This window comes from Antennarius striatus, chromosome 7 (assembly GCF_040054535.1).
Source record: "Antennarius striatus isolate MH-2024 chromosome 7, ASM4005453v1, whole genome shotgun sequence".
Taxonomy (NCBI): domain Eukaryota; kingdom Metazoa; phylum Chordata; class Actinopteri; order Lophiiformes; family Antennariidae; genus Antennarius; species Antennarius striatus.
In genome coordinates, this window is record NC_090782.1 from 1060994 (window position 1) to 1074260 (window position 13267).

The following is a 13267-nucleotide window of genomic DNA, read 5'->3' on the forward strand; positions in this document are numbered from 1 at the left end:
AATTAACAAAATGTGCAAACTTCACTGGTTTGGGGTTTCGTAAATAAAAATATCCTTCTGGGCGGCGTTCAAGCTGCCCTGATGGGTGGTGTTAAACTTGAACAACAACAGGGTGGAACCTTTAGTGATGTCAGGCCTGCAATAAAAATAACAAACGTCAGAGTGAAAACAGTGACAGTGGAGAAACTAGGAAGGGAATTATGTGGATTAGCATTAAAATGCATTTAACCTCATATGTCTTCCTTATTTTGTTATTTTTCTTATCCACCCATTTTGATGTTGCATTTACCTCTTCCTGTAAATTATGGAGAAAGTTTTTTCTTAATGAAATGCACAAACCTGGTGATGTGGTACTAGGTGGGATATTCAAAGCCCACCATACCTCTGTCTTCCCAAAGTGGAGTTTTACTTCAAAGCCACAAAGGCACATGTGCAAAGGGTAGGTTATATATTGCAGTATATGTAAGTTATATTGTGTTATACATCTGTGTGTATATGATACCTGTATATTCATAACCTTTAGTGCTAAGTTATGCTGATTTTATGTTAGCTTTGACATTGCAGGATTTAGGTTTGCCATGACCATGGCCTTTGCTATTGATGAGATCAACAAGAACACCAGTATGCTTCCGAATGTGACTCTGGGATACAGTTTGTATGACAACTGTGTTACACTGGTTGTTGGATTAAGTACCGTATTATCACTGACAAATGGTCAAGATGAAGAGTTTCTGCTGCAGAACAACTGTTTAGGAAGCCCTCCAGTCCTGGGGATTGTGGGTGATTCCTTATCTTCTTCTTCTGTTGCCATTGCTGATATGCTAGGATTATTCAAAATGCCCATAGTAAGTCATCTGGTCTCTATATTATCATATTTGAATATACCATTCTGTATCATTCAAACTAAAAACATAGACTTCACAAATATGAATATCTTTTGGCTGATAAACGAGATGAGCAAATTAACTTAATGAGTTATATTTCATTGTAGGTGAGTTATTTTTCCACGTGTTCCTGTCTGACTGATCGTCAGCGGTTTCCGTCCTTCTTCAGGACTATTCCCAGTGATGCTTTTCAGGTAATACAAAATTGAGTTCTTCAGTCTTGGACAGTCTAAAGTAGTATGCCAGTCTTGTCAACATGAATCCTGATGATATAAAATCCTGATCATAATACCATGTATTACACTGAATTCCTTTAAGTAATGTATTGTGTATGTAAGAGCTCCCTAAATTGCAGCAATCTGGTTGTTAATCAAATTTTAAAATAATTGTTTGTGAAATAATCCATTGTCACCTTCATGTGTACTTAGGTGCGTGCTATGATTAATATTTTAAAGCACTTTGGCTGGACGTGGGTGGGCCTGCTGGTCAGTGATGATGACTATGGAATCCATGTTGCCCATTCCTTCCAGTCTGACCTGACTCATTCTGGTGGAGGCTGTCTGGCTTACTTAAAAGTTTTACCCTGGGAAAGTGACCCACCTGAAACCACTAGGATTGTGAATGTGATAAAGACGTCAACAGCTCGTGTGGTTGTGGTGTTTGCACATGACTTCCTTATGATTCAGCTCATGGAAGAGGTTTCGTCTTTTACACTTTCTACAGTTTTTAACTGTTTTACTGAAATAACGGATAGAAGTCAAAGGAATTCTTGCAAGCAAAGAACATTACATTTTTCAAAAGTCTGAAACATGTAAATATATATATTTTATGTAATATTATATGCAGGTGGCGAGGCAGAATGTTACAGGTCGACAGTGGATGGCAAGTGAAGCTTTGAGCACAGCAGCCGTGCTGCACACACCCCGTTTCATGCTCTACCTCAGTGGCACACTAGGAATTGCAATTCGTCAAGGAGAAATGCCAGGGCTCAGGGAATTTCTCTTACAAATAAGACCTGACCCAAATGACAGTGTCAACCATGGAAACAGCTTGGTAAGACATGTAATAAATACTTGTACATAAAGTATTAAAAGCATATCAAAAATGTGTAACAATGATGAATTTAAAAAGTAGCATTTTTATTTACATCATTATTAAATTTATAATATATTGCATTTCAGGTGAAAGAATTTTGGGAATACATGTTCCAGTGTAAATTTGATCTGAAAAATGGGGCAGAAAATGCGATGCACCTTTGCACTGGAGAGGAAAACATAGATGTGCAGAATGAGTTTTTGGATGTTTCTAACCTTAGACCTGAATATAACATTTACAAAGCTGTTTATGCTCTGGCACATGCACTCAATGACCTGCTACAATGTGAGCCAGGGAGAGGGCCTTTCAATGGGAACAGCTGTGCTACCTTACAAAAGATGGAGCCATGGCAGGTCAGATCATTTATAATCAATATAAAGTAATCCCTCCTTACTCGTGGTTAATGTGTTTCAGGAACCACCCACAAAAACTAAATTCCAAGATATAGAGACAATCTTATTTACAATAATTTAAACATTTCTGAACTCTCCCCATACTGATATTAAACCACCTACTATCCGCATTACCTTTTACCACACTGATAGAGTTATTAAAGCACTTTTGTGACTCACAGAAGTGTGCTGCTTTCCGAGACTCCTGTATTACTGTACTTATGTTTTGAAAATTGTTGAATTGGATTCATTATGTTATTGTGTAATGTTTTGACAGTGTTATAATGTGTATAGAATCGAATCTTTAATTTTCATTCATGTTTTACTCTCATATTCATTTGCAGCTGTTGCATTATTTGGAAAAAGTAAACTTCACTACATCATTTGGTGATCAGGTGTCATTTGATGAAAATGGTGATGCTTTACCAATCTATGATGTTGTGAACTGGCTTCCGCTGCCTGATGGAAAAGTTAAAGTTCAGAATGTGGGAGTGGTGAAGAGTTTGGTCTCCAAGAGTGAAAAACTTACAATTGATGAAGACAAAATCTTCTGGAACTTTGAATCAAACAAGGTATTTTTTCTTCATCCATCCATCCATCTTCTTCCGCTTATCTGGGGTCGGGTCACGGGGGCAGCAGCTTAAGTAGGGAAGCCCAGACTTCCCTCTCCCTAGCCACTTCATCCAGCTCCTCCTGGAGAATCCCAAGGGCCTCTTCCCAGTAAGACGTGCCTGGAACACCTCACCAGGGAGGTGTGCAGGAGGCATCCTAATCAGATACCCGAGCCACCTCATTCTGGCTCCTCTCGATGCAGAGGAGCAGCGGCTCGACTCTCCCGGATGACCAAACTACTCACCTTATCTCTAAGGGAGAGCCCGGACACCGTGCGGAGGAAACTAATTTCAGCCGCTTGTATCCGGGATCTTGTTCTTTCGGTCACGACCCACATCTCGTGACCACAGGTGAAGGCAGGAACGTACACGACCGGTAAATTGAGAGCTTTGCCTTTCGGCTCAGCTCCTTCTTCACCACGACGGACCGATACAACTGTCGATCTTCCGTTCCATCATACCCTCACTCGTGAACGAGACCCCGAGATACTTGAACTCCTCCACTTGGGGCAGGATCTTGGGAGGGCACTCCACCCTTTTCTGACTGAGGACCATGGTCTCAGATTTAGAGGTGCTGATTCTCATCCCAACTGCTTCACACTCGGCTGCGAACCGCTCCAGTGAGAGTTGGAGATCACGGCTTGATGAAGCCAACAGCACCACGTCATCTGCAAAAAGCAGAGACGCAATACTGAGGCCACCAAACCGGACACCCTCAACGCCTTGGCTGCACCTAGAGATTCTGTCCATAAAAGTTATGAACAGAATCGGTGACAAAGGTCAGCCTTGGCGGAGTTCAACCCTCACTGGAAACGAATCTGACTTACTGCCGGCAATGCGGACCAAACTCTGACATCAGTTGTACAGGGACCGAACAGCCGTTATCAAGGGGTTTGGTACCCCATACTCCCGAAGCACCCCCCATAGAATAGAGTGTCCAAGACATGCGGCCGCAAGTCCAATGACACGACCACAAAGTCGATCATCGAACTGCGGCCTAGGGTGTCCTGGTGCCAAGTGCACCTATGGACACCCTTATGTCTGAACATGGTGTTCGTTATGGACAGTCCATGACGAGCTCAGAAGTCCAATAACTGAACACCACTCGGACTCTGATCGGTGGGGGGGCGTTCCTCCCAATCACGCCCTTCAAGGTCTCACTGTCATTGCCCACGTGAGCATTGAAGTCCCCCAGCAGAACGATGGAGTCCCCAGTGGGAGCGCTCTCCAGCACCTCTTCCAAGGACTCCAAAAAGGGTGGGTACTCTGAACTGCTGTTTGGTGCATACGCACAAACAACAGTCAGGACCCGTCCCCCTACCCGAAGGCGGAGGGAGGCTACCCTCTCGTCCACCGGGGTGAACCCCAATGTACAGGCGCCAAGCCGGGGGGCTATAAGTATACCCACACCTGCTCGGCATCTCTCACCATGGGCAACTCCAGAGTGGAAGAGAGTCCAACCCCTCTGGAGAGGACTGGTACCAGAGCCCAAGCTGTGTGTGGAGGTGAGCCCGTCTATATCTAGTTGGAACTTCTCCACCTCGCACACCATCTCAGGCTCCTTCCCTGCCAGAGAGGTGACATTCCACATCCCAAGAGCCAGCTTCTGGATCGGATCACCAAGGTCCCCGCCTTCGGCCTCGCCCAGCTCACAATGCATCCGACTCCTATGGCCCCTCCCACAGGTGGCGAGCCCATGGGAAGGGGGACCCACATTGTCCTTTCGGGCTGCGCGTGACCGGGCCCCATGGGTGCAGGCCCGGCCGCCAGGCACTCGCCTTCGAGCCCAACCTCCAGGCCTGGCTCCAGAGGGGGGCCCCGGTGGCCCGCGTCCAGGCAATGGAAAATGTGGTTCATCGTTTTTGTTCATCATTAGGGGTCTCTGAGCCGTCCTTTGTCTGGTCCCTCACCTAGGACCTGTTTGTCATGGGGGACTCTGCCAGGGGCACAAAGCCCCAAACAACTTAGCTCCTAGGATCATTGGGACACACAAACCCCTCCACCACGATAAGGTGATGACAAATATAAAACGTGTGACTTTAAAAATTAACTTTAATGTGAAATCCAAGTCTTATTTTTCTGTCCTCAGTCACCCCAGTCAGTTTGCAGCAACAGCTGTTTGCCAGGTGCCCATATGACCATAAAGAAAGGGGAACCTGTGTGCTGTTTTGACTGCATCCCATGTTCAGATGGAACGATCAGCAACAAAACTGGTTGGTGTTTAATTTTTACCGTTTTTTATTTTACAATAAGGATACCATAACCACCAATAACAAGAATGAAACTCTTTATTGTCTCTTTTTTGTCAGATTCATTGATGTGCAGCAGTTGTCCACAGAATTTTTGGTCCAGTTCCCGACGTGACCACTGTGTTCCTAAGAAGAAAGAGTTTCTCTCCTACCATGAGCCTCTTGGTATCTGTTTGACAGCTGGTTCACTGCTGGGCACATTTCTGTGTGCTGTTATATTGGGCATCTTCATCTGTCATCGTTTTACACCAATAGTACGCGCAAATAATTCAGAGCTGAGTTTCCTGCTCTTGGTCTCATTGAAATTATGTTTTCTGTGTTCACTGCTGTTCATCGGGCGTCCCAAGTTATGGACCTGTCAGCTGAGACACGCAGCATTCGGGATAAGCTTTGTGTTATCTGTTTCATGCATTCTGGTAAAAACAATGGTTGTCCTGGCTGTCTTCAAAGCTTCCAAGCCAGGAGGTGGAGCGATACTGAAGTGGTTTAGTACAGTTCAGCAGAGAATAACAGTTATTGTGCTCACTTCCATCCAGGGAGCAATCTGCGCTGTGTGGCTACTGTTTGCCTCACCTGTTCCCCATAAAAACACAAAATACCACAAAGACAAGATAGTTTATGAATGTGTTGTTGGTTCTACAATTGGTTTTTCTCTGTTACTTGGTTACATTGGCTCACTGGCAATACTCAGCTTTCTATTAGCATTTCTTGCAAGAAATCTTCCAGACAGCTTCAATGAGGCAAAGCTTATCACTTTCAGCATGGTGATTTTCTGTGCTGTGTGGGCCGCCTTTGTCCCTGCTTATGTCAACTCTCCAGGCAAATATGCAGATGCAGTGGAGGTATTTGCCATCTTGGCTTCCAGTTTTGGCCTCTTGGTAGCACTCTTTGGACCTAAATGTTACATCATCCTGTTTAGACCAGAGAAGAACACAAAGAAAGGAATCATGGGGAGATGAGCCACCACTTCACAAGAAGAACAGTTGCATTAAAAAGATACGCTGATATCTGGATAAGTGTATTGTCACATAGGAGTTTGCTTCTTGTTACGAAGAAATAAAGAAGCAGACTTTCAAAATAGGAAAATAACTCACCATAGAAACATTAAAAAATAGTTTTTCTGGGAGAGGTGCATTTGGTTTTAATGTTATTGATTCCCATTTCTTGCTTCATCACATTTTTTTCTGTTATTTTGCTGTTTGATTTTTTATGTTTATATATATATATATATATATATATATATATATATATATATATTCCAGTCTCGTTTTTAGTAGTTATCTGTCCAATGTAAATATTGAAAGAAAATATTGACAGTTATTTGTAATGGAAAATTTCCATCCATCCATCCATCCATACTGATCAGTGTTCAGTCTGTTCAGTATGTCCGACATTTCCCCCTAGACCTCCCCCGGTAGGACATGCACAGCTTATGATCTCTTCATAGGACTTTTTTGACTCAAATGTTACATCATCCTGTTTAGGCCAGAGAATAACACGAGGAAATGAATCATGGGTAGATAGTTAGTTCTTACTTAGTTCTTACTTAGTTACAGTAAGAAGATACCGGATATTTGCATAAGTGCATCGTCATATAGTGGCGTTGCCCTCGACATATTTATTACTAAAAAATCAGGAAGCAGATTTTGAAATTTAGAAAAAAGTATTTCACTGTAGAGACATTAGAAATGCAATTTGGAAGAGGTGTATTTATTGTAATGTATTCCCTTAATTGATTGAAAATGCTTTTGTATATCATATATATATATATATATATATATATATATATATATATATATATATATATATATAATCGTGTGTGTGTGTGTGTGTGTGTGTGTGTGTGTGTGTGTGTGTGTGCGAATAAAATGCATTGTTATTCGTAATATTCTCATCATTTTGAAGTACTCATTCATTCATTCATCTTCAGTACCCGCTTCTTCCGCTGTCGCGGGTCGCTGTCTTCCCGGAGCCTATTCCATACAAAACAGGGCGTGATGCAGGATATACTCCAGGTGCGACGCCAGTGCATCGTAGAGCCACATTTAGACAAACAAGCATGAATTCACACCTGTGGGTGGGAAAAAGCTGGTGAGCCTGACGAGAACCCATACAGACACAGGTCGAACAAACTACACATGCACATGTTAACTGTGCGCTCACTTCTCCAGAACCTCTAACATGTGCTGTCCCTCTGAAGTACTCATTCCTGATCCTATCCATCCTGGTCACTCCCAGAGAGAACCTCAGCATCTTCATCTCTGCTACCTCCAGCTCTGTCTCCTGTCTTTTCCTCAGGGACACTGTCTCTAGACCAAACAACATCGCTGGTCTCACCACAGTTTTGTACACCTTTCCTTTCATTTTAGCTGAAACTCTTCTATCACACATCACACCTGACACTTTCCTCCACCCGTTCCATCCTGCCTGGACACGCTTCTTCACCTCTTTTCCACACTCTCCATTGCTCTGGACTGTTGACCCTAAGTACTTAAAATCCTCCACCTTCTTGATCTCTTCTCCCTGTAACCTCACTCTTCCACTTGGGTCCCTCTCATTCACACACATGTACTCTGTCTTACTGCGGCTAACCTTCATTCCTCTCCTTTCCAGGACAAACCTCCACCTCTCTAGCTTCTCCTCCACCTGTTCCCTGCTCTCACTGCAGATCACAATGTCATCTGCAAACATAATAGTCCATGGAGATTTCTGTCTAACCTCGTCTGTCAGCCTGTCCATTACCATAGCAACAAGAAGGGGCTCAGAGCTGATCCCTGATGCAGTCCCACCTCCACCTTGAACTCCTCTGTCACACCTACAGCACACCTCACCACTGTCTTACAGTCCTCATACATGTCCTGCACCGCTCTAACATACTTCTCTGCCACTCCAGACTTCCTCATACAATACCACAGTTCCTCTCTGGACACCCTGTCATCAGCTTTCTCCAGATCTACAAAAACACAATGCAGCTCCCTCTGGCCTTCTCTGTACTTCTCTATCAACATCCTCAAAGCAAATACTGCAACTGTAGTACTCTTTTTTGGCATGAGACCATACTGCTGCTCACAAACGTCACTTTTGCTCTTAGTCTAGCTTCCACTACTCTCTCCCATAACTTCATTGTGTGACTCATCAGCTTTATTCCTCTATAGTTGCCACAACTCTGCACATCTGCCTTGTTCTTAAAAATGGGCACCAGCACACTTCTCTTCCATTCCTCAGGAATCTTCTCACTATCTAAGATCCTGTTGAACAACCCAGTCAGAAACTCTACTGCCACCTCTCCTAGACACTTCCATACCTCTACAGGTATATCATCAGGACCGACTGCCTTTCCACTCTTCATCCTCTTCAGTGCCCTCCTCACTTCATCCTGACTAATCTTTGCTACTTCCTGGTCCACAACAGTTACCTCTTCTAGTCTTTGTTCTCTCTCATTTTCCACGTTCATCAACTCTTCAAAGTACACTTTCCATCTTCTCATCACACTACTGGCACCTGTCAATAGACTTCCATCCCTATCCTTAATCACCCTAACCTGCTGCACGTCCTTCCCATCTCTGTCTCTCTGTCTTGCCAACCTGGATAGATCAGTCTCTCCCTCCTTACTGTCCAACCTAGCATACAAGTCATCATAAGCCCCTTGTTTGGCCTTTTCTACCTTTACCTTCACCTTACGCTGCATCTCCCTGTACTCCTGTCTACTCTCCTCAGTCCTCTCAGTGTCCCACTTCCTCTTAGCTAACCTCTTTCTCTGTATACACTCCTGTACCTCCTCATTCCACCACCAAGTCTCCTTATCTACTTTCCTACCAGATGAAACACCAAGTACTCCCCTAACCTATGTTACTGCCTCTTCTGGAAGAAAGTACTCACTATAGTCATTTTGATGTAGCAAGGCTATATTTCCACGTGGTCTCCTGGACACAGTATGTCTACCTTCCTCCTCTGCATCATGTCAACCAACTCTCTACCTTTTCCTGTCATAGTTCCAACGTTCAACGTCCCTACTCTCAGTCCTATACTCTTGGCGTTCCTCTTCTGTCTCTTCGTGTGAACACACATTCCTCCTCTCCTTCAACCAACAGTTGTTCAATTTCCACCGACACCCTGTAGGTGAACAGCACCGACGGCGGTCGCTGTTAACCCGTACCTCGACCGATCTGGTATGAAAGTTATAGGTTTGAATCGCATGTTTGATTTGGCAAAAGTTTTACATTGGATGCCCTTCCTGACACAACTTTCTGTATTTATCCGGGCTTGGGACCGGCACAAATAAGCTACTGTCTTGTGCCCTCTTGTGGCTATAGTGAATGGCCGCAGCGCTGCTGTGTATTATTAAACACAATGTGGAATCCTTGTAGCTCTCTCATAACTTGGAGCAGTGTGATTCCTGGACAACATGGTAGAGCCACGGTAGAGCCACCACTGCTTTCTGGAGCCAGGGCTAAAATCGTCTTGGACCCCACAGCGCATCTGAGCTGTCCTAAAAGGTGCCTGACTAAATGTTTAAACAAGACGATAACGTGGATATTGTAACAAAACAGGAAATTTACAACAATAAGTTTTGTTTTTTTAAAATATTTTTAGAATGTGTATTTTTTTCTTTAAAGTATTATTTTTTTATTTTGTGATTAATCTCCAAGGAGCTGCAGGGGAGGCGTTAGAACCGCTCGCGGCCCTGGAGCCGCAGGTTGCAGACGCCTGGGTTAGAATAATCAACAAGGATTATAATTCGCAGTTGTACTTACAAATATAATATATAAGATACTAAAGTTTAGAATATTGTAAAAGCATCTAACATAGTTTTACACACTGTAGCTGGACATGCACAACTGCTCTTCCTGATTTCCTACCTTTATCTGCGAATTATCTCCACTCAGATGCCGTCAGATACCGTAAAGAGTATTATTTCCAGGTAACAGAGAGACTGAATGATGTTTCATGTTCATAACTCCACATAGCAAGGATACCACACAACACCGTCTTCTGTAACTGTACTGTAGTGCCCAGTGGGCTAGTAGAGGTTATTGAGATGGGCTGGGTGACACCTGCAGAGGTAGAATGTGGTGTTCCAGTCATCAGCATCACACTGCATATATCTGGGTGTTATCATGACAGCCCGTACTTGTTGAACCACCAGCCTCCTTTGTCTTCCAGGTTACAGTTGCCCTTGTTGTTATTGCTCATCCCCGCCGCTTCACACTCGACTGCAAACTGGACCAGTGAGTGCTGCAGGTCACAGGCTGATGACGCAAACAGGACCACAAAAAGCAGCAATGCAATCCTCAGCCCACCAAACTGTAACCCCTCCTCACCACGACTACGCCTCCATATCCTGTCCATGAAAATCACAAACAGAATTGGTGATAAACCACAGCCCTGGTGAAGGCCAACAGCTACTCAGAACAAGTTTGACTTACCTCTGAGAACCCAAACACAGCTCTCACTTTGGGCGTACAGGGATTGGATGGCCCTGAGGAGAGGCCCCCTCACCCCATACTCCCGCAGTACCTCCCACAGTATATCCCTGGGGACTCGATTGTACGCCTTCTCCAAGTCTACAAAACACATGTAGACTGGATGGGCATTCTCCCAAGCCCCCTCTAGGATCCCTGTGAGAGTAAAAAGCTGTGATTTCTTAAATCACAATTTAAATTTTGTGGAAAACAATAAATTGAAATATTCTGGATCACCAGCTGATCAATATTATTTCACTCCAGATCAAATCCAGATCTGATGTGTTCTACACTTTATGGTCGGCTGCATTATTTTTTTACCAGTAGTGGGCCATCAGGGCCTGCAAGGCCTTCTCTGCTGGCATAAAAATATCTGAATCACAGACTGATATTAATTATATTTTGTCCATGAATACTTAATAAATTATTCCAAATAGTCTGTCAGCTTCCTTTCATTGCTTTTCCCCTGGTTGCGCTGCTTCCAGACGTGTGTTTTCATATTTAAGCATTTAACCAATCACATTTCAGCCATTACTTGTTGCCAGGTCAGAAATCTACCTGGACGCCTTGACAATCCAGTTCACAGGGCGGACAGCATAAAATGAGTGTCTGTACAGCTGTTGCTTTAACCAACAGATTTAGAGTTGGCGCCACCAACGCTTTCTAGAAAGCGTTCGCAACGTCAGCGTTTTCACACCCTCTGATATGATAGTGAGAGTGTGTACTAGCCAGAGCTAGAAAACTGCATCTGTAGGGAGCTGATTAAGCAAATCTATTGTTGTGTTTATTTAATAGTGTTTTTTTCGACCCACAATGGTTGAAGGAGGAGAAGAAATGGATTTGGTTGCAGATTTACTGTCCAAGCCATTTTTAAGACGGACTTTAAGAAAAACTGGACATCCTAACAAAGGTTTGGCAGCTCTGAAATTAGCAAGCCTGTCATAACCGGGAAAAGATTTGTCCGCCACTTTCAGTGGCAGTACCCATCCAGAATGGTCAATACAGTATTTGAGAAGAGAAATGCTCTAAAGGAACTGTTTCATCACATCCTGGAGCATCATGACGAGTACGACAAGGAGTCTGTGCTCGGTGCTGATGGATTTAAAGCACGTCTGGATGATTTTGAATTTTGTTTTTTCTTCATTCATTTAATGGCATTTTTTGAGCTTTCAGATATACAGTTTTGTATGGCAAAGGTATAGGAGTTTATTGACACAGTTGAATGAGCGAGGAGCCGATACGAGGAAATCTACGTGGTCACTGAACGCAGTGCGGCCGCTTCGAGTGCACGGAGAGGTCAAGCACAGGATTCTCGCACGCTACCACCACCTCCACGGCAGGGTTCTGGACATTATTACGTATTTGCCAGACACAGACCACATTTCACAACCACGAAAAACTGATGTTTATCTCCCTCCTTGACCCGCAGAAGTTTTGGGAATATCAGAAAACTTTCCCACATGCAGCATTCTCCAGCTTAACACAGAGCCACGGAACACTTTTCCATCTGCCTCGGCTAAGAACAAAACTGACTGTGATGTATGCAATGGATGATTTTGCAGGAAAATCTCCCACTGATCTTCTTGACTTTTACAGCAGAAAAATCTGAGTGTGAGCGTGGGCCAGCTGTACACGTTTGTGTGTTTGGCGGGACCATCCCCGTGTCCACTGCTTCTGACGAACGGACATTTTTAGCCCAAAGCAAAGCAAACCAGGCATATAAAATAATTTTGAGCTATTTCTTTCAAGAGACCAGACCTTCTAAAACATTAAAAGGTTTTTATCCCTGTTAGTTTATTTTTTAGTCACAGAAAAAGAAATCAGAGCATATCCCAGGCGGCAAATATAAAAACTGAGCTTAAATATTAGTATTACAAAAAAGTACAGGAACATCACTGCATTTGGAACTAGCAATACAAATAAAAATAAAGTCAAGCTCTCAAAGAAAATTTACAAATCTCTTACGTACCCTTTAAAAATATATAAGTATATATAAGACAGCACACTGCACCCGAGCTGAACTCAGCAGTGTTCACATTTAATTACACAGAGAGACTGAGAGAGAGCTGTGATGACCATCACCCCCGTGAGCAGCTGACAACCTCCCATCGTCTTGTTTAGTCATTAACAACTACTTACTCAGAGTACAAGCTGGTTGGTTTTCATTATCAGCAATGCTGGACCAATAAATGGTCTCACATCTGGACCCAAAGACAAGCAGAAGCTGAATACCTCATTCTCTACACTTGTGAAATATGCAGGAAATGCAGGGAGTTTCCAGAACAGAGCAGAAGGAGAGGAACCATCCCTCTTTGGAATGATCTGAGAATTAAATGTTACGCTCACTTTTATTTATCACTACTGATCACTGTATGAGGGAACCTGTGACAAAACAATTTCATTCATCACCTAATGAATGCGCATATGCAAATCAAAGCATGATGATTGGTCAATTCATTCATTCATTTATTGAGTAATAAAACAAAAATAATTTACAGCCTAGAGGTGCATTGAATTAGCATAAGATGTTGAACTGAGTGCCCCCCAGTGGACGTGTTTGATATGGCCATGCTT

The 13267-nt window shown here is 43.4% G+C and overlaps 1 protein-coding gene across 1 annotated transcript; it reads left to right on the top strand.

Moving 5' to 3' along the window:
• The first annotated feature begins 314 nt into the window (after positions 1-314).
• Positions 315-6190, top strand: LOC137598436 (extracellular calcium-sensing receptor-like). The gene is made up of 9 exons (XM_068318547.1): positions 315-439; positions 551-845; positions 992-1078; positions 1313-1582; positions 1731-1937; positions 2066-2332; positions 2716-2943; positions 5072-5195; positions 5292-6190. Exons 1-9 carry the CDS (start codon positions 330-332, stop codon positions 6188-6190), a joined length of 2487 nt encoding a protein of 828 aa, XP_068174648.1. The 5' UTR covers positions 315-329.
• Positions 6191-13267: the final 7077 nt, after the last annotated feature.

Bases quoted from the DNA above. Each gene is read 5' to 3' on its own strand.
- LOC137598436 (XM_068318547.1), top strand. From the start codon at position 330: ATGCACAAACCTGGTGATGTGGTACTAGGTGGGATATTCAAAGCCCAC. The intron at 1,079-1,312 runs GTAATACAAAAT...ATGTGTACTTAG, and splicing joins TTCCCAGTGATGCTTTTCAG to GTGCGTGCTATGATTAATAT. The intron at 2,333-2,715 runs GTCAGATCATTT...ATTCATTTGCAG, and splicing joins AAAAGATGGAGCCATGGCAG to CTGTTGCATTATTTGGAAAA.